We start from the raw sequence: 26,581 nt of genomic DNA, 5'->3' as shown, positions 1-26,581 counted from the left end.
TTGAAATCTGTCTATGCCAGGGGCTCTCAAATGAGCTGCCAACGTTGTAGAAGTGCCCTACATTTAACCTGGTAATCTAATACTCAGGGAGAGAGCTTTGCCAACTTGTAAGCTCTCACCTGAGGTTCAATTCTCTATTGTCACATTCCTAGCTGGCAGAAAATGCAAACTCTAAAAATGCAGCTCTAAAATACCTTATTAGATTTCCTTCCTTTTGAACAGTAAAAAAAAACAACCACACAAACCCTTCAAAGAGACAATGACAGTTGCCTTGATCCATAAAGGGGAAAAAAAATTCCACAATCAGTCTCACCGATAATTAGGAAATACTTAATTAGGGCCGACCAAGATGGCACAAAATATACTTGTCAGTGGTTGAGAATGGATGCACATTCTTACATGTCATTTTGGTTGGTCCTAATAAGGACATGATCTGACTCTGTTGCTGTTTTTTAAATAATTTCCTTCCATTATGCCAGAACATCAACATTATCAGTTTTTAGCTGAAGGAAACACTTCCATATCACTGTCAAGAAAACAGTCCATATATTATTTTTTAAACTCAGCTTTGAGACCAACTTTGATAACCAATCCTTATAAACTTTTTTGTGGGGGGAGATCTGATCAGGGACTGATTTCTCATATCTCATTAAGCCTTGATATACCTTAGTTCAGTGTTGTCCAAACTTGGCCACTTTAAGATGAATGGACTTCAACTCCCAGAATTCCCCAGCCAGCCAAGCTGGCTGGAGAATTCTGGGAGTTGAAGTCCACTCATCTTAAAGTGGCCAAGTTTGAACAACACTGCCTTAGTTGGTTTATGGCTTAGAGCAGTGTTCCTCAACCTTGGCAACTTTAAGATGTATGGACCTCAACTCCCAGGATTCTGCCAAGATTGAGAAACACTGGCTTAGAGTGTTATAGAAGCCCAACTAATGTGGCTTCTTCAACACACCATCTTGTATTTAAAAGACAAACAAACTTGTTTTCATACAATGCATGCACCTAGGGGTAAATTGTACTGCAATACTTTAGTTTGTCGAATGCTTCCTCCAGAGCTCTCTTAATTTTAGTTAGTGGAACTACCCACTTGGCTTGGCCTGGAAACTGCAGCTATGATTCTTTAGGAAGCCAAAGGAACAGAATGTAACCTATCTTTGGGAAATCCGTGAGGTCAATTGGCCGTAAGGGAGAATAATTTTAAAAGGGCTGAGATTCTTATCTGGAAGTATATGAGAAATAGGAAGCAGAGGTTGCTTCTGTATGAATTTAAGAATCGCACCCTCAGGAGAAGAAAGGGCTTCACTGGAATAGGAAAAATACACCATCTACCCCATTTCAATAAAGAGGTTGTTTCTACTGTTTTCGTACTTACACAGATGTAGCAGTTGCTGGTATGTATTAAATGACTATATAATGCTATATAATTAAGTTTCACCTACTTAGCTGCTTTAATAGACACCTTCTTCCTTTATAATAGGATTTTATCAAACCGAATGTGGAAAGAAGTTTTGCATCCTGAAAAATCTGAGGGCACTGGCCAGATGGCTTCTTCGTTCATGCAGTAGACATTTAAAAGGGCGAAGCCACACTCTTAAAGCCAAGATAAGCCACCTGATTCTGGGAGCATTACTTCCAAAGGCACGTGTACACCCCGAGGCAGGAGTTGTTCCTGCTCGAACACGGAGGGGTCCAACTTGAGAACCCCCCCAACAGCTACCTCCAAAACTGGGAGTGCAGCCTCAGAAGCCCCTTTAAAAGTGGCCCCAGAATTTAAATTTTCAAAGGCAAAAAAAAAAAAAAAGATTCACCATATTAATCATGCTCCCTGAATATTATCAATCCCATTTCAGTAAGTTAAATTCAGTTTGTTTGTTTACTTTATCCTGGCCTTCGTCACATGCAGCAATAGGCTCCTAGTACATCAAAGTACAATCCTACCCCAGCAGGAATGAAGGGAAGCTAATGAACTTTATTGAAATAATCTAGCTTTCCCTTTGGTAGATATTAACCAAGCAGTAATTTGGAGATGCAATCCTAGACCCTCCCTTATGGACGCAATCCATAGCTACTCCCTGAGACTGAGTCCTTAGTCAATCTAGCAAGAATTTAAGTAAGCCAACGTAAGATTAGGCAGTGCTTCTCCCCCCTAATAGTCCCTGTTCCTAGCGGAGTTTAATGAAATAGTAACTGTGGCCAGGGAATACACTGACAATATTCACTCAATGCACTTGGTTGGGATATAGAATTAATCAACGTTCTGGGTTCATCCAATACTGTACATTGCACAAGAAGCCAACGAATCAAAGGATCAGGTTTCGCATCCACTCCCTGGTCAAGGCATGTGCCAACCATCCTTAGCTGAGATGGCCTCATGGAAAGCCAAGACCTACGGAGAGCCTTCCACGGGGAAGTCACCAGCATGGAAGGACCCAGAAGAAATCTCACCAGTTCGACCAGCCAGTTCTACCTACCCCAGACACGACTGTACTGCCCGAAAGAGACGCTGCGCCTCTTCCTCATCGATCAACGTCTCCACCGGGGGAAACAAGTCAGCAGGGGCAGAAGGGGCAAAGCGCCTTTCTGGGTGGCAGCCAGAGCCTCCCCCCAATTCGGTTTTCAACCACCAGGCAGAGTTTACAGTCATTTCACAGTTTATCAACGGGGGTCTTGGTCGGGGGGAGAAAGAGGCAGAACTTTTCCCCAGGTTTTCACTCTGCCAAGAGGGGAGGTGGCTGGAGAGGGGAGGGGTGGGGTGGGCAACTCTCTCCGCGGAGCCGCCTCAGAACCCTTCCCCTCCAACCCCCCCCCCCCCCCGCGCGCTTCATCTGCCTTTTTCTTCAACTTCACATAAACGAGGTTCTCATCGGCGGTGAAAATAACGCAGGCGTTTGGGGTTTTTCAGTCCAGTGCAAACGGGCCGGGATAAGAAGAGAACTAAGCAGAGCCGGGAGGGGGGTGAAGGAAAGCCTCCCACCCCCGGGAGCCCTCCGCGAAGAGCCGGCAGCCCCACGGAAAGCGAGGGGCTCCCGCGCCAAGAGGGGCCCCTGGCCCCGCGCTGCCCCGCGCTCACCTTGCGGAAATAGCAGGCGCCCCTCTGATCCGCGGCCGGGCAGCCTGCGGGCAGCAGCGCCTCCGTCATGGCCAGCTGCTGGTCGGCGCCGGGGCGGGTGGCGCGCAGGGGCCGCTGTGGGGGCTGAGCACGCCCGCTGCCTCCGTGGCCAACTCACCACTGCGCCCTGGCCGCCGCCTCCCTCGCGCTCGGGCGCCCGGGCGCACGACCAACCGCGGCCTCGCTGCTCCGAGACTCCGCGCCCCGCTCGCCTTCGCTCCTCCCGCTGTACCTGGGAAACCCGCGGGGGGCGGGGGCAGGAGGAGGAGGAGGAGGAGGAGGAGGAAGCAACGAAGGGAAAAGCGCTTCCTTGGGCTGGTGCCTTTGTGGGTTCGAGCGGCGGCCCCTCCCAGCAACGGCCTCTGCAAATTGCCGCGGAGAGAGTCAACACCAACCGGGGACGCTTTTTTCCCAGGCTCCGGGTCGAAGGACGACCTTCCTGGGGCTGCGGGTTTCTTAGCCAGGAGGATCGGTTCGAAACTTTGCCACAGTTCTGCACCTAATCGAAGAGCAGATCCCATCACCCGCCCTTAGCAGGATCGATTGATCCATCCATCCATCCATCGATCGATCTGTCTGTCTGTCTACCTATCTACCTACCTACCTACCTGTCTACCTATTGTCTGTCTGTCTGTCCATCCATCCATCCTTAGCAGGATCCCTGCTTTGTGTTAGACCCTCATTTGCTTTAGTTTGACAGCCATAATTCACCCAATAGGCAGGCATTAACCATGGTTTGTGAGCCACGTGGGTGGCTTCACTCATCAGATGACATACCACTACTGTGGTTTGCCTGGGTTTGACTTGAATGTTGCTTACCCCAAACCAGATTTCCAGCTGATTGGCAAAGTGCACCCAAGAGCTGGTATCCAGCAAATACATAAAAAGGTTGGCCTTTGCTGTTCTTAAGCCCCAGCATTGTTTTCTTATGGAAGGAGAACTGATGTAATTGGTTTTGTCAGATGTTTACGTTTGCTTAGAATAAGTAATGGTAGAAGGAACGGAGAGGTAGAACTTTTTAAAAATATTCTTCTTCTTCTTCTTCTTCTTCTTCTTCTTCTTCTTCTTCTTCTTCTTCTTCTTCTTCTTCTTCTTCTTCTTCTTCCTCTTCCTCTTCCTCTTCCTCTTCCTCTTCTTCTTCTTCTTCTTCTTCTTCTTCTTCTTCTTCTTCTTCTTCTTCTTCTTCTTCTTCTTCTTCTCAAAAGTGGAAAGGTTCAGCACTAACCACATTGGAGGATGGTTGGTGAAGATGATGGAACTTGCAGAGATGGCTAAACTGAATTCCCTGATTACAGAAAAGACAATATTTACTTTTATTGTTGACTGGAAACCCCTTATAGACTTTTTGCATGAATCAGAAAAAAATGAACTCACGATTTGTGGTTTTGATGATTAGAAAAAAAAAATCTAGATAATAGAAAAAAGAGTGCTTCTTTGTAATTACAGAGTAAGAGATAATGTTGTAATCATACTTGTATTTGCTGCAAAGAAAATCAGAAGCTTCTGCTATTTCCTCTTGTCTTTCCTTTTTGCACTTTTATTTCTTTTTATTCGTTTTTGTTAGTTTTTATCTCCTTTTTAAAACCTCTCATAAAATTTATATATTAAGAAAAAACATGGTCCTTGCTTTAATGCAGAGCAAACTTTTCTGTGTCTCTGTAGAAAATAATCTGGTTGCCAGGAAACTGCCCCAGTGGAATCTTATCTTCTTTGTCCCCTGGGTCTTTCAGCATCTTTTTTGTCACCATTTGCGCTTCAGTTCTGGAGAGGAATTTTCTTTCTCTTTCTTCCTCTTGATTCTCTTTTGCCACCCAAGGAGTTAACGTGGGCAGAATGGTTCATTGCACTTCCTTTGGGAGTAATTCTTCAGGGGCGGGGGGGGACCCTTCTCCAAAATGCTGTTCTTTCAAGAACAAGACAGATTTGGTACAAATCACCATAGACTTTTCCAGCAGCATTTTTGGGCATTCAGGGAAGTTGCTCGTTTGCGCGTATTGCTCACTGATAAAAGTCTTATAAAAGTATAAATAACTGACGGATTATTTTACAACCACAGAGTAAATATGCGGAGTGGCTGGTTTGGAATGCTATTATCGAAACTTCAAGCCTGCTATTCTAAATGTGGTAAAATTCATTGTTCTGAAATACGGGCCAAAGTGGAAAGTTCTTCCTATATTAGATGTTTCCCAGAAAAGCGTATCTTTAAACTTTCAAAGCCATGCTTAAGCTTCCCCCAAGGACTGGCCTTGGTTTTGGAATATACATTAGAATATTATATAATGAGCATAATGTTAATTGTGGACAAAGCAATCGATCGACACCTAGATTGTTTTCCTTGTCAGGACTTAATACAGGTACATATGAATGTGGGAGCAGAATAGTGTTGTAATGTCCCCATTTTATCGATAAAATTGTCTTCCCTAATGCTTTTTGCCCTTGAAGACAATGGTTTTATAAACAGTGTTATTTTGGGATTATATTTTGGCCAATTGGCTTTACTATCTTGAACAAAAATATTGATCCATTTGATAATTTAAGATATTGAACTGTATTTTTATTGGATGGACCCCCCTCTACGTACAACTGATCCCTTAAAAAGGCCCAGAGGCCACCTTTGAGCATACATATGTTTCTTCCTTCATATTGAATAACTGCATTAAACCCTCATGAAAAGAGAAGCAAGGATAAAAAGAACCCCCCAAAAAAGGAGTTTTAGTGCCTGATAAATATTCTGATCTGACACACCCAAAATTAAAAAGTTCATATATTGTGATAGGATAGGTTTAATCGACTCGGCTTCTTTAACTTAACAGCTGTAAAGCTCCAGAGAGGGTGTGTAATGTAAATAATAAAAAAAATCTCTATAATTAATTTAAATGACAAATGTTTGAAAGGTCAGGCAGATACTTTTGACACATCCAATTAATACAGCAAAAGGAATGTGAATGAGTCAGTGAGATTTTTTACTTTTGTCCTCTTCTTTTGTCTTTTTTTTTGGTGACGATTCTTCTGTGACTTTAAAAGCAACTCATTGCCCAGAATAGAAACAAAAAGGGAAATGTCTCTGAGATAGAGTTAAGGAATACACAATCTGCAAACATGCCTTATTTTAATATTTTAAATTACTTACTTGTTTTTTAAAAAATCAAGTCATTTTTTTAAGTGCACAGTTTTAAATGTGCTCCCATATTTTAATACTGGGATGCCCACTGTATACATCAAGCTGCCTGGCTGGAATTTCTCAACCTTGGCAACTTTAAGATGTGTGGACTTCAACTCCCAGAATTCCCCAGATAGCCTTGCTGGCTGGGGAATTCTGGGAGTTGAAGTCCACACGTCTTAAAAGTGGTTAAGGTTGAGAAACACTGGTTTGGACAATAGCACCTAGGTAAGCTTGACTGATTTCAAAAACTAAGCAGGATCAGGCCTGGTTGTACATGGATGGGGAACCACAATCCTGGGAGTGCAGACAAGGCCGGGAAATAAAAGGAATGCCGGCAAAAGGCATTGTCAGTCTGCTTCCACATTTGACATGGTCTGCTATGCTGTAGATAAATAACAACCTTGGTTTAGCCTCTAATTCCAAATAGTCATCCACTGACCGTGTACGCAGGAATTTCTAGCAAATCCTGACTTACCATGAGGCATAACATGAACAACTCACCAGTCAGAAATCCTTTGCCCCCCCCCAACTTTCATCCAATTTCCTTGTTTTGTTAATTGAAGAAAAAAAATAGGTTGTTGACTGGCACGCTGCAAAGCACAGCCCTTGAGCGTCATCTTTATTTTCAAAAATAAAGGCTTCAGAGGCATTCTTAGAAAATAAAAATGATTTCTGATTATACCCCACTAGTATGCAAGTTGTGAGTCCAGGAAAAAAAAAAAAAAACAGGTGAAGGTGGCAGAGGATATCCCGGTAGTAACGGGTATGCCATGCGCATAAAAGAGGAGAGCTTTGATCACTCTGGTGTGGCCATTATCTTGACCTTTTTGACCACGCCCTGCGTGGTAGGAAGCAAATTGGCCTGTTTGCCTTCAGCTAAATTGGTCTTTGGTGATGTGTCTTCCCAGCTACGGTAGACTTTGATTGTTACAGGTTTGATTGTTTATTAAGCTTTATCTTTTGTTCGCTGGCCAGCGTTCCTTTGGTAGGTGGGTGCATCATAAATTGGTTAAACAAATAATGGAAGTACATTTTGTAAAAGAGACCATTCCCTCCACGCAGCACACCAACAACATGCTCCAAAATTCAAGGCCACCTAAGTGTTTTTATATATATTATTAGAATGTTTCAATGTAGTAAAAACATACAGAACAAAGATGGAAAATCTTTGCTCTGGGTTTTTTTTTTTTTGTTATTCATGGGCATCTGGGGTAAGCAAATAATAAAGTGTGTGTGACAACATCCCACAACTGCCGCAACCTGGGAACTGGGATTTGATGTCTGGGTGCAAGGGCATAACCACATTTGCACAATGGCGTTGCTGCAGGCATGTCATTGTTTTGACATCACAGCACTTTGCTGCAAATGTCACTGTTGTGATTCATACTGAAAACTGTGGTCAAGCCCACTTTTTTGAAAAATATGACCTCTCTAGATCCGTGTTTCTCAAGCTTGGCAACTTTAAGATGTGTGGACTTCAATTCCCAGAATTCACCAGCCAGCATGCTGACTAGGGAATTCTGGGAGTTGAAGTCCATGTCTCTTAAAGTTGCCAAGCTTGAGAAACACTGCTCTAGATTAAAAGGGGAGTAAAATGTGCAGAGGCACACACAAGTTTGCTCACCCTGACCTCTTCTGGCCCTGCTGATGTCTTTGTCATGGCGGTGGAGGCATGCTTACACACACCTCCCAGGCAGGTAAGGATGTGTTCACTTTCAAATGCTTCTGAAATTGAGATTTCCTCCACATAAACTATAGCTCCAATCTTTTTAAGACCCCACAATCCCCCATTCACGTGCACACCAGCTGTCTTTTCACTGTTAATCTTTAACAGGCAATAAGAGTCCATTGTTTTAAAACCCTCGTGTTTCCCAACACCAAACACCAAGAGAAAAATCTACATTTAGATCAGGAGAAAGCTATATTTAGATAATTCAGGTAAGTTCAGTGAAAGCACCATCCTACTTGTTGGTGCGTTGGCAGATATCATCCAACTGACTGGGTTCACACAACATGCTAAGTCGCGCAACGTGCTTTGCAAATCACTGTGGGCAATTCACACAGCTCGCTGTAAGCGTAAACCAAGCAAACTCCTTTATGGCTGTAGGTTTTAATTGATAAGATATATTTAGACCTATCAATTAATTTAGAGGAATGGGCAGCACAGTTCTCCGTTTCCTCTATAATCTTGATGGATGTTTTCCACCTCCTTCCACTGAATCCTCCCAACAACCCTATGAGGTAAATTAGGCTGCGTTAACTGCTGGTCCAAAGGCAAGTAAAAATAAACTCTCCCTTGATTCCTGCTGACTTCACAGATGTATCCTTGCCACTTCCTGGGCAAGGAGTCCAAAGGGCTTTCCCATTGACTTCTTTTGAGACGTTTTTTCACGTTTCCATTTTAACAGCCCTGGGATTTCTTAGTGGTCTCCCCTCCAAGGACTAACCAGGCCCACCCCCCACTTTCAGCCACAGTCAGCCATCTGTTAGCGAAACAAGAAGGAAAAGGCCCTTGTTTTTTATAGACTGGTTTATTTAGTTGGACAAATAATAATGGGGAGAGGCGAGTCCAGGGTAGATTCACAAGCGTGTGCGTCAATTGCGCATTAACACAAAATTTACGCTCCTCTCCCTCCCCCTCCCTGCTGGACAACCACGCCTCCTCTCGGGCTGCGCGCGCCTCCGGGCAGCCGATTAGGCCCCACCTTCCGCCCCGCCGTCAGAAGCCTGCCAAGATGGCGGCTGGCGTGAGCGATGGGGAGGAGGAAGAGCTGGTGAGCGTCGGGACCCCGCTGGAGCTGCTGGAGGAAGGTGAGTCCGCGTCCTCCGTCTCCTCCCCCTTGACCTCTCCTTTTAATGTGGGGGAAGGAGGGGATTTCCCCTCCCCCTCTTTTTCGTTGGTCGGGCGCGTAGAGCTGCCCTCCGGGTGAAGCAGCCTGGCCCCCTCCCCTAACCCGGTGCCCTCCGTTTGGGACTACAGCTCCCGACCTCCCCAGCGGCGGGGCCCTCAGGCGGCCTCCCCCTTCCTTGCCGCCCGGGCCAAGCTGGGGGTGATGGGAGTTGTAGTGCGGGGCAGGTGGAGGACACCCAGGTTGGGGAAAAGCTACGGGCAGGGAGGCTCACGATGGTCCTGGAGCCTCTTTGCAGACGCGGGGAGGAAAGAGGCTGGGAGAGGGGCAAATGGGACATAAGGAGGATAGATGGGGGCTGCTTCGCTGTATCTTGAGGCTGGCTGGTGCTTCTGCCAACAATTTGCACCAAATGCTTTGGGTTGAACTTCCACCTCTGGAACTACCGTGTCATTCTTTGGTGTGGTGCAGAAAGGCCCATGCCTAAATCAGCATCCTCACCCTGGGTGGTGGTTGGGACCATGTCAAGAGTGGCAGATTGCTTGGCACAAGTAGTGCCTGGTGGGACCCTATCCAGAGCCTGCCAAGAAAGAAGAGAGATGCCACCTCCAGGAATTCAACTCATCGGCCTCTTTACGTTTTGGTAACTTCTCACGTGTCCAAGCCAATGATTTAGGTGAGCCTCACAGCAGTGATTGAAACCTTGAAGCTGCTCAGCCTCTGTCCTTTTCCTTCCAATAGAAACACGCTCTCCTGCATGGGCCTTTCTGCACCACACCAAAGAATGATGCAGTAGTTCTTAGCAAAAACCAGGCCAGGTAGCCATAAATGCTTCCTTGCAGGTTTATCATCATCATCATCATCATCATCAACATCATCATCAATTTATTAAATTTATATGCCACTCAGTTCCCAGCGACTCTGGGTTGTTTACAGTGGTTAAAAATATTGAAAAACAAAGGACAAAAGGCAAAAATGGCACAAGACAAAAGAATGATGATGGCAAAGAAAACAAACCTGGAAGGGAACAAAAACGGAAGAAAGGGGCGTCAGGTGTCCTCACCAAGGGCCCTTCGAAATACTGGTAGGGTGGGAGCTGTTCATATTTCGGGGGGATCTCATTCCAGAGGGCGGGCACTGCTACCAAGGTGCGCTTCCGGGGTCCAGACAGGTGGCATTGTTTAATCGATGGAACCTGGAGCACACCGACCTTGCCAGATCAGACCAGCCAGGTAGATACTATAGGAGACAGTCTGTGCCTTCTATTCTATCTGTAGCTATAAAGAATTGCATTCACGAAATGTCCAAAGAGCATCAATCCCCCTTTAATCACAAACTTCTGGCAATAAAGAGATGGTTGGGCAGCAGCTATCCCAGCTTGGCAAACTGGAATTTTACAGATCACCTTGTTTCCTAATTTGAGATCAGCGTGACTAAAGAACTTCTCCGTTTGCTTGCTTATGTAGCATATAGCTTGGCTGTTTTTCAAAATCTGAATTCAGTGGGTGGTATAGTCTGGAGGGAATGGATTTACCCAGCATGTAAGCAAAGAGAGCATTTAATTGTTTTAAGTCCCTTCTAGTTTACAGTTACCTGGTTGGACAACTGAGAATGGAGGCAGTATGGTAATAAAATGTTTGAACACAATGTGAGCTATTTTCAATTACCTTAAATAGCTGGGTGTAACACTCGTGTGCATCTAAATTCTTTCCCTCCTTCCCTCCTTCCCTCCCTCCCTATTTTTGCAGGGGAGCGCATTAAGAAACCAGTTCCTCTCCAAGACCAGACTGTCAAAGATGAGAAAGGACGGTACAAACGATTTCATGGAGCATTCAGTGGTGGTTTCTCAGCTGGCTACTTTAACACTGTTGGATCCAAAGAAGGTTAGTAATGTTTCATGTCTGTAACTTATTTTCTTCCTCTTGGCTTCAGGCTGGGCTTGGTTATTAAAAAAGTGCCCAAGACAGAAAAATCTTGGCCAGTTTCACACATTGTATGAAGTTGCAGTGAGGACTGTATATGGCTTAATGTATACCGTGACCTCATTGTTGCTTCTAAACTATGACAGCATTTTGTCATTTTGATGAAAGTGCTGGATCATGGGAATGTCTCTTATTTTTGTAATTTAATAATTTAATCTGTATAGAGTAGACTGGCAAACAGTATAGAGATTGCTGTAGATAGACACATATAGTGCTAATTCATAATGCAGTAACTTTCATTTTAAGCTTTGCATGCTGTGTGAACCCAGTCATTGGGGCTTGTCAACACTTTTTATTGAGGATCTCAGCTGACTGTAGCATGTTCAGCAAATGCAATGAAAAGAAACCAGTGTTTAGTGCAATACATGAACCCAACGAAACGTGGATGGTAAAGTTGATGGAGTTTGCGAAGATGGAGAAATTGACTATTTTGACTAAAGAAAAGACTTTGCTTAGCTTTGTTTCTACTTGGAAACGTCTTTTGGGCTTTTTGCTTGAAACTGAAAGAAATGAAACTTTAATTTTGGGATTTGATGATTAATACTGTTTATGATCATAGAAATACTGTTTATTAGTTTAAACTCTAGAGTAAGAGGTGGATGTATTATATATTCGTACCTATATCAAAGAAAGTTGGAAGTTACCTGTTTTCTCCTTTTTTTATTTTTTCTTTTCTACACCTTAAATTTCAATCTTTTTCTGATCTTTCCTTTTCTTAATCCTTTTTTTTTCTGTTTCCTTATATTTTATCTTTTGCTGAAATTTAATAAAGTTCTTATTTTAAAAAAAGAAAAAAATTAATCCAATGAAAGGGACAAAGAGGGTCGAGTCAACACTTTATAAGTTAAAACAATCACAGTGTATTGTCCTAAACTAGGAAGTAATGTGCAAAATCACTTGTATCATACAGTTAATATAATTTCCAATAGAATGCTACACAGATGTCCATTCAGAAGTAATTCAGTTACAGTAAGTCAGTGAAAGAAGTTTGAGGTGAGTAGGTATAGCAATGCAGTCTTAATTCAAAATTTGATCTTTCTCAATTCTGCTATAAAGCATTGCACAGTGAGTTTCAAACTCACATCTTATAACAATGTATTGTCTTTCAAGGATGGGCACCATCAGCCTTTGTATCATCTCGTCAAAAGAGAGCAGAAAAAAAAGTTCTTGAGCCAGAAGATTTTATGGATGAAGAGGTAATTTTGCAAGATGATGGAGATGACTATATTTATATAACTCCAGATATCTGTGTATATTTATGATATATGTATGATATATAGATATACGTGCATAATAAACAGGTGGTACGCCTTAATTTAGATAAAGAATGGTGTTTTTGTGTATGAAGAAAGTGCATCCCTTGCTGTTTTGTTCCAAAGTTACTGTTTTAATTTGTAGACTTGGAGAGAAAATATTCTGATTTTTTCCCCCCCTTCATCTTGTTTTCCCTGAAAGGATCTTAGTGAACATGGGATAGCACCAAAGGAAATTACAATTACGGATGCATTTGCTTCCCAAAACAAAGACAAAATCCAGGAGAAGGCCAGACAGCTAGCAAGAATAGTTGCTCCCATCCCTGGAGCTACAATATTGGATGAGTTCATCACACCTGCGAAGTAAGTATATTAAAAAGATAATCCTATGCTAGTTTAGATAATAACTGCATTTTTTATATTTCTTATTTCTGGCACATCTGAAGGACAGTCTGGATTATTTTTGCCATAAGTAAACAGGTAGGATTTCTTCTTCCTCCATAAACAAGTGTTCCTGATGCTGAATCTAGGGCTGCTGTAGAATTTATTGTTTTATTTGATTTATGTAGCTGCCCATCTCACTTTTACCTGACTCTAGGCTTACAATAAAACAAATAAAATACATGAAATACACAATATAAAAAAAGCAAATAAAAATAAAACACACAGCAGCTGGGCATCATCTAATTGTCCACATAGCCAGGAGACGGGCTCTCTGTTCCACACCCAGGGCCCCAGACTCGGGCACAAAACCAGGTTTTCAAGGCCCTGCGAAAGGCCAGCAGGGACGGGACCAATCAAATCTCAGCGGGATGAGCTTATGTTTCGCTTGCGTTTCGACTGTTGTTTGAATGCATTGTTTATATAAGGATTCTAGTGGGGATGGTTATAACTTGTTTATTCCTTTTCTCTTCAGAATAACAATAGGGATTGACTTGTTGCGAAAAATGGGCTGGAAGGAAGGACAAGGTGTTGGGCCTCGAGTAAAGAGGAAGCCGTGCAAGCAAAAACCTGGTATATTCCCCTGAATATATTGTTTTGCAGCAAGATCAGAATAAAATGAATTATCTAGTTCAGGTAATTATGTCCCTGTTTAATAAGGCCTTTGCTGCTCCCTTTGAAGTACAAACAAGCAAAGCAGGAATGACTAATCGTATTTTCCCATTTTGTCCAAATTAGGAAACTACTGTTGTTATTTTGAAATAAGCCAGGATGTTTAACCATAGTTTGAAATTATGTAATACTGCGACTCGTTTCAAAGCAGATAAGTTCCGTTTTCTGGTTTGGGTGAAATATGAAATTAGGGTTAATAAAAGGCTCACCAGTCTGTTTGCTTGTGCTATAAGGGGAGAAGCAGAGAGTTTTCACAATATTGCAGAATACTTGTTCCTATCTCCATATTTAAGATATGATTGCCTGAATATATCAGTTTGATCCATCTATTCCAATAATTTTTTTTTGGTATAATTCTGATTAATAGTCTGTGCTGTTGTATAATTACTTACTCGCATACTGGAGTAATTTAAGTGACTTTGACTTCAGTGGGATAGTAGCCGCATGACTTGTCTCTTACGTGACTAAAGTAATGAAAAATTATAGCATTTTAACTGTGATTGTCATTCTTTGGTTGCAGAGCCTGGAGTAAAAATATATGGGTGTGCTTTGCCCCCTAGATCTGAAGATTCAGAGGTAATTGTAGAGCATTTGTTGGAAACTTTAACAGGTTTTTTTAATGTAATTTGAGTTATTCAATAAATACCAACTCTTTGTGGCTACAATAATGACTATTACAATGATTCTTTTATAGCCTTAATGCCTTGTAATTTTCAATAAGTGAAGAAACATTGGCCATTGTCTTTCTGTACTGCCTTTTCTATAGAGGCATCTGTAACATCATGAGAGCCTTTAATATAAACAGTTCTGGGTGCCCTGGACAGTTTTCATGTAAGTTATTTACATACAGACAGTGACTCCAAAATAAAGTGGCAAGGAGTAAAAGGTAGTTCTCATTTAGTGACTGCCTCAGATAGTGACCATTCGCAAGTAGGACAGTGATGAAAAAGTAATTTTACGACCAAACAACAACAAAAGCAGCCAGTGTAAAACTGATTGTGGTCTGGTCAGTTTCAGGCATCAGCTGGAGGGAGGGAGGCTTCTAATAAAGTAATGAAGGTCGTAGAGCTGAACTTGTTAACTTGTAGCTAGCACTTTTTAAGGAAGTGTTGGGTTAGAAAAGCAGCTCAAGAAGAGAGAGCTTGTTTAGGCAATCTCTCTGCCCTGCAAGGAGGCAAAAAAAGGAAAACAAAATGGGTCAGGCAAGGACACTGTAGGAGAGAACTTTATTTGAATGAGATGGCAGCAACCAGCGATCTTCGCAGGATGTAAGTGTCTCTCAGTCACATAGTTCGCTTAGTGACCATTTCACTAGAACCAATTGCAGTCACTAAACAAGGACAACCTATAAAATATTGCTTCGTGGAAGAAGCAGAAAATGTAGGAGAATAGAATTCTGTGATCTTCCCTTTTTTATTGTTGTTGTTTTGTTAGAATCTGAAACAAAATAATGAATCACTGATACAGGTCTCAGACTATAATAAAGCCTGTGGATTGCTTGCTTGCTCTGCTACTCTTTCGAATTACCAACTACATGCCTCTTCTAATGAATTTTGCCAACACAGGACTTCATTGTAAATAACATATGTCATTTTGTAAAGGAAGAAGAGGATGAATATCAGCCAGAAAATGTGACATTTGCCCCCAAAGATGTGATGCCTGTAGATCTGACTCCGAAAGAAAATGCCCATGGACTGGGTTACAAAGGTCTGGATCCCACCAAAGCTTTATTTGGCACGTCAGAAGAACCTTTAAATCTTTTTAGCCTCAGTTCTGAAGATTTAAGTCAACTTGGTGATCTACGGCATAGTAAAGGACGGAAATTGGGCATTTCAGGACAGGTAAAATATTACAGGTTAAATTTTTGGACTAGGGTTTGAGAAATGAACAGGTGATATCTCCTAAGATTTCTAACACATGCCTCAGAACATTCATTCACATATATGCTAGGCTATACATAAGTACGCTAGGCTCTTTGAAGGCAAGTTGGGAACTCTCCTTCATTACCAGCAGTTTAAGCAAATTGGCCCTCTTCCTCATTCAGCCTCATGTGAACCTTTTGCAGATACAGTTATTGGGCTATTAAAATAGTTAAGACAAATCTAATTGTCTGTTACGCTGCTTCTTTCAGGCTTTCGGCGTTGGAGCTTTGGAAGAGGAAGATGATGATATTTATGCAGTTGAATCCCTTTCCAAATATGACACCGTTCTGAAAGATGAAGAGCCAGGAGATGGGTTATATGGTTGGACGGCACCTCAGCCTTATAAAAGCAAGCCAGGTCTGGATGTTCGGAAGCCTCTGAATATTTTGTTATTTATTCTTTACTTTGAAAGTGTTAACGAATTCATCTATTATTTTATAGGAATAGAGAGAGAACAAAAGTACATTGGGAAAATTTTGGATGGCTTCTGCTTGGCATCTAAGTCAGTATCTCCCCGCAAGGTTAGCTATTTTCCTTTTTTGCCAATAGGGCATGGTGTGGGATAGCTCTGTTTTGTTATATATTTGAATAAGTGGATCAGTAGAATCTTTGGAAATTTGAGTCTGTAACCAAGAAAAAAAAATCCAGGAATTTTTCAAATCTGCTATGTGCAATGTTTTACTAATAAAGAGTCTGCTGTGGAGACCATTTTGCCATGCGTGGGATTATGATATTTTTGCTATTGGCGATGTAATAAAAAATATCATGGCGGTGAATTTATTGGGGGCAATGAGAGGCAACTGGCGATAACTATCAGGTGATTGGATTTGAAGCTTGATCGCTACTAGGATTCTGCAACAAATGGTCACAGTATTTTAGAAAGAGTAAGGAACAATTCTACGTATTGGTTTATACACTTGAGTTCAAATTTAATTTTGCATAATTCCCGGTGTCCAGTACATCTTTTAGACACGTTTAATGATTCATCTGTCTACAAGCAAACCAATGTTTTGTGTTCTGTTGGTTTTTCTGTAAAGACTTATCCTCCTCCAGACCTGCCAAAAGACTACAGGCCAATCCATTACTTTCGACCTGTGATAAAAGCTACTGATGACAACGTCCACTTAGTGCAAGCATTGGCAGAATCCACTGGGAAGCTTCCGAGTGACGCAGCAGCCCAAAGTAGACACCAGAAAACTGCTTCTGAGAGGAGGGAAGTGCTGGGTGAAGCTGCTCTGAAAGGTATCCAATGTCCTGATGTTACCCTGCATTACATCTTTCCTCTATTTGCAGTCTACAGGCATTTTATTTTGACTGGGTTTTTTTGTAGGCATTCTGTTAGATTCTTTTTTGGCTTGTTGAAAATGTATTTGTGCCTTTCTCTCCTGGCCTGTATACGGATTGCTGTAATTGCTAATTGGACCATCCTGTCTAACCAGCACATCAGCTTTCTGACTTAGTTATATATTCAGGGTTGTATTTCATTTGTGTCTGTGCATCCTGCTTCCTGTTCCATCCACGTCACTTCTTTTGTATTTCACATACATTTTTGTGTGTTAGATTCATAGGCTTTCTGTCTTTGGAACCTTGTAATATTCTAGACATGGGGGTTCCTGTGCTCTGTTTCTGGAGAGACAAGGGAACAGGAAGTGTAAAGTACTTGTATTTCCTGTTCCTCTTGCCTCTGTAGGATGGGAAAGTCTATAGAACCCTCTTCAGACATTCAATTGTACGTGTGGAGGGCAGTCTTCATTATTTATCAGTTTGAAGCCTGTCAAATATTCAAGTGAATGTCTGAAGAGGGTTTAAATGAAAATGGGTATCCCACAAAGTAGTTGTTCAGTCATTTCAGGGCCATTTTCCTACACCATTCAGTTTATTCAGTGCTTCCCACATCTCAGTTTTCAAGCGAGGAAAAGAATTCTGTGTTCAGACTTCTCTGATAGTTGGAATTGTGCATGTCCGATTACAGTTCTGTTTGTGATGAAGGGACCTCATTAATTTAACCTCATCAGTGAACTCTAAATCTAGCTTCTGTGATGTGCACTGACTTCTTTCGCGAATGTTTTGTTTAAACAAGACAATAGATTCTTGGTTACAGTATGTTCTGAACTAAAAATGTTGTTTGCCATAGTTTTATATCATGTTTTTCTCTTCTTCTTTAGGCCCAACCACTTCTGTTCTAGAATATTTATCAGATAAAGACAAAGAGAGGATCCAAGAAGTGAAAAAGGCAGTACAACAGCAGTTGAAAACTGACACTCTGCCTCAGCAACCTGCCTGTAACAAATTCCAGGCTCCTCCTGTCTCTCATATGCCACAAAAGTGGCAGTTAATGCTGGGGTCCCAGCTACCTACAACGGGCTCTAGTGACTTCAAACCATTTGCAAAGGACCCAGAAAAACAAAGGAGATATGAATGTTATTTAGAAAATCTTGCACGTGGAAAGAAAGGCAAGTAGCAAAAGTGTATCCAGCTCTTTTCTCCTTTCATATATCAAATTGTTCATTTTAATTCAAGTCTTCTACTTACAATCAGCAATCGAAATGTAAGGGGGCAGCACCAAAATCTGAAGAAGCAAAAGAAGAGGAAAAATATAAGCTGGCGCTATGAAATAGACATTTATTCTGTTGCTTAATATGTCCAGCATTTTAAAATGTTATCTTCAGTGGCCAGCATATCAAGTGCAATCTTGTTAATTATTCCCATGCAGTTATTAGCTATGATTCTTTCAGATTCTGGTTTGTAAGAAAGGCTAAAACATTCTTGCTTGAACTGTTAATATTTCTTTCCGCTAGAAAGAATCTGCTAAAAAGATTCTTTTTAGATAAAAGATAGATAAAAACACCAGGAAACACTGATTTATGGTTTATGTAATGGAACATTCAAATCAGGAATTACAGCTTGTTCCTACCTAGCAACCCAAAATCATAAGGCAAGAACAAACTCTGGTTTATGATTCTACTTGTTAGGAGAGGAACAAGACAGTGATCTGTGTGCTGGTCTGTGCTTTGAGATTATTTTATTTGTGTGTTTTGTTAGCTGGCCAGAGTTATTTAGTTAAGATGGCTGGCCATATACATTTTTTAAATATATTTTTTAAATCATCTTTGTTTTTTCATACTTCTGTTGAGACCATTTTTTGTCATACTTGGCTTTGTTTATGCTGAAAATCTGTGCATATGCTCATTGCTATCAACTGTTCCATTCTTTTCTGTTCGATATTGACTTTGTTTTTGCTTGGTTTTAATACTAATAATTTTTGTTGTCTAATAGATGTGCCAGAAAGCTGTTTAGATTCAAGAATGACAGAGTGGGAGCGTGGTAGAGAAAAAGAAGAGTTCTCTCGTGCTGCTATGTTCTACAAAACTTCCAGCTCTATTTTGTCTTCAAGGTTTACTCCTGCAAAGTTGGAGGATGATACTGATAAAATAGAAGTTCCTCGTGATCAAGAGGTATGAACCAAAGTCATCCAGAAACTGTTGAACTGGGGTGATTTGCAGTAATCCCCACAGCACTGATTCCGTTAAAGATCATTCCCAAAGAAATGCCAGAGTTCACACATGCATGGCTAAGCCGCAATGTAGTTTTTTTTTGTTTTAGCTTAGTGGGTTGTGTGAACCCAACTACTTATGGTTTATGAAATAAACCATGGTTGAAATTAGTTTAGCAGAAATGTGAACCAGGATAATTTTTTAAAAAGACCATCAAAAGGTTATGTTTAATTCTCAAGTCAGTTATTTCCAAAATATACTGTATATGTGTTATTGATGTAACAAATTAATGACCATATTGTTATTTTAGACTAATGTTGATGACAAAGCGGCTGCTGCAAAGATGAAGATGTTTGGAAAGCTCACAAGGGAAAGATTTGAATGGCACCCGGATAAGCTTTTGTGCAAAAGGTTTAATATTCCTGATCCCTATGCAGAGTAAGTTGATTGAGTTATATCCGCATTTTCTAACAAGTTTTGGATGATAATTTTATGGTTGGCCAGTAGAAATGATCAGAAAAATGTAAATTAAATTTTAACAACTTATTTTTTAGACCACCTTGGTTACTTAATTATATTTTTGATTTGCAGACCAGAATTCCTTGACAGTAAAGTTTAAAATGTTATTTCATTCCTGTATTTATGACCTATTTTAACACATATTTCTCTAACAGAAACGTACTCAAAGTAAGATGTAGAAACTCTGTTTTTATTTTTCATCAGGTCATGCATTGTTGGATTGCCGACAGTGAAACGTGAAAAGTATTCTGTATTCAATTTCTTGGCCATTACTTCTGAGTCTGCACCAGAGATGCAAAATAAACCGATAAAAATAGGAGTGCAGCAGAATAATACTCCTAACAGTAAGATTTTTAATTTATCGGAAGAAGACTCATATCCCTTGGGTACCTGGATCATAGATAATTTGGCCAGTCAAACTGTGGAGAACAGTAACAGAGTAAAACCACTTGAGGGGATGGCACAGAATCTCAGGCTAACTGGGGAAAAATAAATGTCTGTGTTAGCATTTGGCCCATAAATCCAACATCCTTAATGATCAAAGACAGTTTTTAAAAAATGGGATGTATAAAATAAATATAACTTTACTGAACTCATCAAGAAAGGGTGATGACCCCATTGGAAATGGGTTCATTTCTTTCAGAGCCAAAGAAGTCATCCCGATGGGATGTGTCTGACAAAGAGAAGAAGAAAAAGGATGCCATTGGTGAATTTATAAGTTTGGCTAGATCAAAGGTTGATGTTCAGGAGCAGCCACCCACAGCAGTTGAAGCAAAGGCCAAACGTGGGCCTGGTGACCTTGTTCCCAATCAGGTAGAGTGGCTTTGATGCTTCTGTTGTATTGAAGGAGAGAGGAGACCCTCAGTCATCTACCAAATGATGTAGGGGGATGTATAGTGAACTGGGATGAATGAATTGGTAGCGACAGTGTTCTCAGAAGATGGGCTCAGGCTATCCTCAGATGAATTTCTCAAAGAATAGAAACCCTGCATACCGTGCAGACTCATATGACAATTTTACTAGATGAATACGGTGCAGGACTGATTTTACATGTATTATTAGAAATACCTTTATCATGGTGCCACATATTGCATGCAGAAAACTAAAACACAACCTGTTTTGGAAGTGCAGAGTGCATGTTTTAATTTGCCCTGAAATTAAGATGAAACTTCTCTCTAGATAAATGAAATGTACATTTCTCATAAAACTGCAGTAAGGTTTTGTTTTGCAGACCATCTGAAAAGCATGACATATACAGTATGTTGTTTGTTGAGTCTGGCCGTGGGTTAATTGCAATACATAATAAATCTTGCAAGAGTTTAGCTGGAAAGGGACACCACTGGAGTACCTTAAACAGTTTGCTCCTGGTTATGATTTAACTTGGCAGAGAAGTGCATTATTTCTTCTTCACTTTTTCCTCTATGGTTCAGACATCAGACCCAAGTAGTGTCCCAAGTGAAGTTGCAGTGGAAGAAGAAAGCAGGCCATCCATGGATTTATTTAAAGCAATCTTTGCCAGTTCCTCGGATGAGAAGTCATCTTCTGAAGAAGAGAGTGATGGAGAGGAGCAAACTGCAACAGCATTGGAAGGAGATTCTGCAAGCATGAAGTCTTGTGACCCACCTGGTGTTCCATCACCTGTTACTCAAGGTATTGCTGGACAAAACAGCTCCCACTAAAAGCCAGACATATTCTCTGATATGTAATGCTTTGTATAGTCACTGCCACTTTGGGGCAAGCGTAGCGTACCACTACATTTGAATGGGATGAAGACTTTGAATTTCCCTTCCAAACAGGATTGAAAAGCTCAGGTTGAAGCTGCTGTGCCATTCCAACTTTGTGCTGCAGGTAGTCCTCACTTACCAACAGTAACTGGGACCAGTAGCTCCATCGCTAAGTGATATGCTTCTAAGGCGTGATGTCATGTGACTGTGCTGGCTTACAGTGGCAGTTCCAGCAGTCCCAGTTGCCGTCATTAGGCAAATCCCATGTAGTTGCAGAGGCCTGCGGTCACGTGATCACCATTTGTGGCTCCTGCCAGCTTTCCCATTGACTTGGCTTGTTGGAAGCTGGCAGCGAAGGTTGCAAATGGTGATCACGTGACCGCAGGGATGCTGCAACAGCTGCAACTATGCGGACCCATCGTAAGTACCCCTTGTTCAGTGCCGTTGTAACTTCAGTTGCTGAACAAGTGGACGTTAAGCGAGGACTACCTGTATTCCAACCAATCAGTTTACCCTTATAGCTTAACAGTTTGTAATAGCTACAAAAGAAGCCACTAATGGAACTAACTGAGAGAGTGGGGAAGCCCAGTGTGTAAATGTCATTGCCAAAACACACTATATTTTATTGTTTTTTCTCAAAGAAACTGAAGTTGTTACACCTGAGATTTCTGATACTATAACTCCAACTTCAAAGGAAGTAGCCGATCAAGGAGAAGAATTTGGACCAAGATTGCCTCCTGTAGTTTATTCTGGTAAAGATATTTATAAAATGTTAACTCTGTATTGCATATATATTGACTCTTTGTATTTTAAAAGTATTGCACACAGGAATTTATCGGCTGTTGATGTTTTTTGTTTCAGGGGCTACAGTCATACTATAGGAGTAAGCTAATCATACAGAGTATAATTAAAAAAAAAATCTTAATTAGGGTAGATACCCAAAACATACTCAGTCAATAACTGGGAATGTTTCTTTTCCTGTTCAAACATCACAACATTTTCGAATCTTATGAGCATGCATTATCCTGCAGATGAAACACCTTAAAAGTTATTTCCATAGTTTAGGTCAGTCTTCATATATCTGGAGCAAGATATTGCTAGGAAAAAAAAAAGAATCATTTTTATCAAATAGAATGATCTTACCTGCCAGGGTTTTTGCGTCCGAGAAAAATGCTTGTTTGCCATGAATTCCAGGCCTCTTTCAGTTGTTCCTGACTATCGCTAAACATTCATCAGAAATGTAACCAATGTTTGTATAAGTAGATCAGTGGTTTGTATCAAGAAGTTACGTAAGATGCTATTCTCGTATAAATTAAAGGTAATAACTAAGCATTCTCTGAGTAGTTTATGGTGCAACTTCCTCCAATAGTTCCTCCATATCTGATGTATGTTTTAGGCACAGCTGAAGGGGTGGCGAAACCGAAACTCAAAAAGAGCAAAGAAAAACACAAAAGTAGAAAAGAACACAAGCAGAAAAAAGACAAGGTAACCCTGATGTTTATGTTTAACCTTTTCTCCTCAAAATCACAGTTGGGTTCTCTTATACATATCAATCTTGTTTCCCATGGGGGCGTTATTTCCTTCTATTTTGCTCTCCCCCTCGTTGTTTGTCATATATATGTGATGGGTGGCTGTGTACATTTGAATAATAAATACATAAAAAATATATATATTACATTTACTCTTTTTGCAGAAAAAGAAGCACAAGAAATCCAAGCACAAGGGCAAGCACAAGAACAAGAAATCTGAGAAGTTCAGCAGCTCAGACACATCTGAGAGCAGAGACAGCAGCAGTGAGGAGGAACGGATGGATCTATCCCCCCAGGGACTTTTAAGAAGGTAAAAGAGGCTAAGTATTTGCTTGGTATGCAAATGGACATCCTTTTTTTTTTGTTTTGTTTTTAAAGGAAGGAAGCATTTGTATTAAAAACGATCTTTTGGCTCACCGTTGCTTTTCTCTTCTGAATTGTTAGCTGGGTTCCAAAGACACAAGAGTCTGGCTTCTCTCACCAGTTTGCCAACATTTAGGAAAAGTGGCTTTAAAGGAATAAGGCATAAAGTTCTCTAGTGCTGCTTTGTACCAGAAAGAAAAAAAAAGAAAAGAAAATGCTTTTTGTTCTCATATCTGAAATTCTAATTCAAAACGGGGGGGGGGGGGGCGTTGGGGTTTCAGAAAGAATGATAGAGGATGTAATTGCTTGCAGAATTGACTCAAAAATACAGGCAGATCATGGTCCAGTTTCAGCCTTACCAGGTAGATCAGACAGGAAACATGACCAGATAAGCGAATTCTACTTTATTGCAAAGCTACATTAACAGAATCTCGCAAGTCTGAGAGTACAAATCTCCTGCCGTCTCCTTTACAGCCTGAGAAACTATGGAGGGTCCTTTCTGAGCCTCTTGCTTTGCCCATTATCCAGCTGCGGGCTATGCTGTCTCTTACAGTATCTGACCGTTCTTTGCCTCATCTCCCAAGGCCTTTCGCACATACCATTACATCCAGGGAGTCTAGTACAGATTTAGTGTGAGGTAAAAAAAATAGGTTGTTAGGAAAATAAAAATTGTTTTTGAGCAAAAATCTGGCAACATTTGGGGGAAGTAATGTGGTCCAGAAAAGTCAGCTTTAACGAATAACAACAAGGCAGTTGTATGAGCCATTATTCATTCAGCTTGATATCAGAAGGGATGTATAAACCTTTACAAATTAACATATTTATGGGTCACATGTCTATCTTTTTGAACAGCTGGGTTTTCAGAGGGGAGAGGCTAAAGTTCAGTAATGATGTAAAAGATGGTTAATCTGTGGCATGCTTCCAGGTAAGACTGGGAAAGACCATTGCCTGGAACCATTGTGAGCTACTGCCTGTTGCTGGGCTTGTTTGTATTTGCCTTATAAAGCCAGCAATTGGGGTTTGTAATCTGTAGCTTATGGTTTGTTGCAACCTGGTCGTAGTACAGTGTTTGCATCCAGCCATAGTGGCTTAGGGCACACATTCCAGTAGGCCATAAATGATGGTTTCCAGAGCAGAATATTTGGGTCTACACATCACATTGAAGCCCAACCCAAACATCACATTATGGTTTAGTGCAACGTGTGACTCTAGTGTCCTGCCACATGGATACTTATTTAAGACAGGGCCATGGTTGTCAAGGTGGCCAGAAAACCTGGCCCATCTTCAGAAAGCAACTTTTTTTGTATATCTTAAAACTCCCAGTAGCATCTGCAGGAGTGGGGGAGGGTGTCAAAAAAATGGAGGTTGCACCAGTGCAATTGAGGCATTTACAAAGGGGTGGGGCTTCAGTCTTGCTGGTGTCCAATGCACAGTGTAAAAATTAAATAAATCAATGCTGCCATGATTGCCATCTTGAGTTTTTTTGATTCCCTGCTGGAGATCATACTGTCCCCAAGGTAGAAAATGCTGGAGTTGTCATTTCCACTGCTGATTCAACTCCCATTAATGCAACAAGCTAATTTAAAGCAGTGGGGCATATAGTATGCCAAGAAGATGCCAATCTTATTTCCAATCTCAAGGCAAGGTACAGATACTTGAAACTTGCTTGAAATTGATCAGAGTAGGGAGATGGAATTCTTATATATAATATTATATACCAAGGTCATCTTAACGATGTCAGTCTGCTTGATTTGATTATTTAATTTCCTTTGGTGGGATTGGCTCTGGAATAACAGTATATAAAGTGGCAGCCTAAAAAAATTATTTAAGGGAATAAAACATTTTTAACATTAGTCTTAGATCAGATGTTTTTCTCATGTAAATTATATGATGTCTTCTTTACATGTCCATTTCTTTTCATTGGGACAATTTTTTTTTAATTCTTTGAACAAATCAAAACAAATCAAATCAGTTGGTGGTGTCTGAATATCATAGCAAACTTGGAAAGATAAAATCAGGTGATCAGAAGGAAGAGTGCTACAGGGATTCTTATTATTTAACTGTCAATATGTAATTATGGCTGAAATTTTTAAATTGCTCATTTAAAAATCAATGTTTTAATGTTTATTTTTAGAATTCAGATACCTTCTAATAATTAATTGATAGAAAGATTGTAGTTCAGCTTCCGGTTTGGATTATTTATTTATTTTAAAATATATTTATTTCTTCTCTTATTCCTCAATTTATTTATTTTAGGCTGAAGCATCTTCCACTTGTAAAGCAGTAGCTTGGACTGCATTTCTGGACTCAAAACAGATCTCCTCTGTGATGGCAGATCATCCATATAAAGCATTGTTAATGTCTTGTAAATACAGTATTTATCTTGGATTTGTTTATTTCTTTTAATTTCAAAATTTAAAAAAATGAAATGCTGAATACTGCACACGATTCTGTTCTGTGAGGGATGATAAAAGTGCTGCATTTTAATGATAAGCATGAGAAAATTTTAATAAACTAAATTTACTGGTCTTATACCCAATGTTGTCAAAATAATTTGTTGAAAGATCTTAAGTGCAGATTTGAGAAGGAGGGAAACAAGGATCCTTTTTAGGATGTGTTGGAGGGAGCAAACTCTTCTGAAGCTTAATGAAGCTGCATCCTCCAGAAGCTTTTCTCAGTTGTCTGCAGATGTGGGTGGGTGGGTGTGGGTGTGCACAGCTGTTTGCTTAGCTGGAGGTCCCAGCAGAAATGTTTGTGCATTGAATGCCTAACAGAGGAACTATTATTACATTAAGATGATTAGAAATACCAAATAAAATTAGGAAAAAACATTGACCCCTACAACAGCCGAACGATGCCATGCATCTCAGTGGGCAAAGAATGCTGTCCAAAATACCCCAATAGTGATACGGCTGCACTCTTTGAAGAGACAATTTCGAAAGATGTTCTTGATGCTCTGTGAAAACCCAGCCAATGACACGTCTAGAAGCATCTTTTCTCAGCTTGCCTTGGAGTCTCCAACATGATTCCCAATCTGGCCATGGCAGGGTAGGGTCCAATGAGCGCCTACAATCCTCTTTCATCTTCATTTTTCTGTGTAGGTCCACCAATATTTTCAGGACACGAAGATGGGGATTTAAAGACCAACCATCTCTAGACAATCACTTTTCAGCCTGGTGTGGTTGGTGCTCACTCTGCATGGTTCATTTTTGCTTCGGCGTATCAGGGAAACCCACAAAAATGGTTTAATGGAATAAATGATGGCTGAGTTAACCATGAGCAAGCCAATTTTGGGAACACAGCCACTGCCTTTCAAGAGGCTTCAAGAAGCATTTGTTATCTGAAATATTTTCTGGGCCTCCATGTGCTGAGGCCTCACTTTAAAATCAAGGGCTTCCTTGAGCCTGTGCAGAGTGCTTTTCCTGACCGCCACCCCTGCACCCTAACACCGCAGAGGCTCCTGGAATTTAGGCATTGGCTATTCTGAAAATAAACCATTATCAACAGTCTCTGGGGTTGTGAAAAAAAGCTGCAAGGGATAAACGGGGGATGTAGCTT

At 40.9% G+C, this 26,581-nt stretch overlaps 2 protein-coding genes across 3 annotated transcripts in view; one reads left to right on the top strand and one right to left on the bottom strand.

The window, feature by feature from the left end:
- RHPN2 (rhophilin Rho GTPase binding protein 2) overlaps positions 1 to 3,391 on the bottom strand; it is a 36,912-nt gene extending 33,521 nt beyond the window's left edge. For both annotated transcript variants that reach the window (XR_015795270.1, XM_088136057.1), the window contains exon 1: positions 3,074 to 3,391. Coding sequence is in view for 1 of the 2 variants with exons in the window: in XM_088136057.1 (XP_087992183.1) it covers positions 3,074 to 3,142 (69 nt within the window). In the remaining variant the exon portion in view is untranslated. The remainder of the gene's footprint in view (positions 1 to 3,073) is intronic.
- Positions 3,392 to 8,936: 5,545 nt separating this feature from the next.
- Positions 8,937 to 25,555, top strand: GPATCH1 (G-patch domain containing 1). The gene is made up of 20 exons (XM_007427331.3): positions 8,937 to 9,086; positions 10,873 to 11,007; positions 12,217 to 12,302; positions 12,562 to 12,722; positions 13,276 to 13,373; positions 13,993 to 14,048; positions 15,074 to 15,313; positions 15,604 to 15,751; positions 15,836 to 15,915; positions 16,432 to 16,636; positions 17,560 to 17,847; positions 18,671 to 18,849; positions 19,199 to 19,326; positions 19,612 to 19,751; positions 20,051 to 20,220; positions 20,838 to 21,057; positions 21,773 to 21,883; positions 22,528 to 22,616; positions 22,825 to 22,970; positions 25,280 to 25,555. Exons 1-20 carry the CDS (start codon positions 9,011 to 9,013, stop codon positions 25,308 to 25,310), a joined length of 2,787 nt encoding a protein of 928 aa, XP_007427393.1. The 5' UTR covers positions 8,937 to 9,010; the 3' UTR covers positions 25,311 to 25,555.
- The last annotated feature ends 1,026 nt before the right edge of the window (positions 25,556 to 26,581 follow it).

Source organism: Python bivittatus, unplaced genomic scaffold (genome assembly GCF_059951505.1).
Source record: "Python bivittatus isolate LINGU-HERP-01145 unplaced genomic scaffold, Pbiv_v1 ctg000190_np1212, whole genome shotgun sequence".
In the NCBI taxonomy this organism is placed as follows: Eukaryota; Metazoa; Chordata; class Lepidosauria; order Squamata; family Pythonidae; genus Python; species Python bivittatus.
This window is presented reverse-complemented; position numbering and strand designations above follow the sequence as displayed.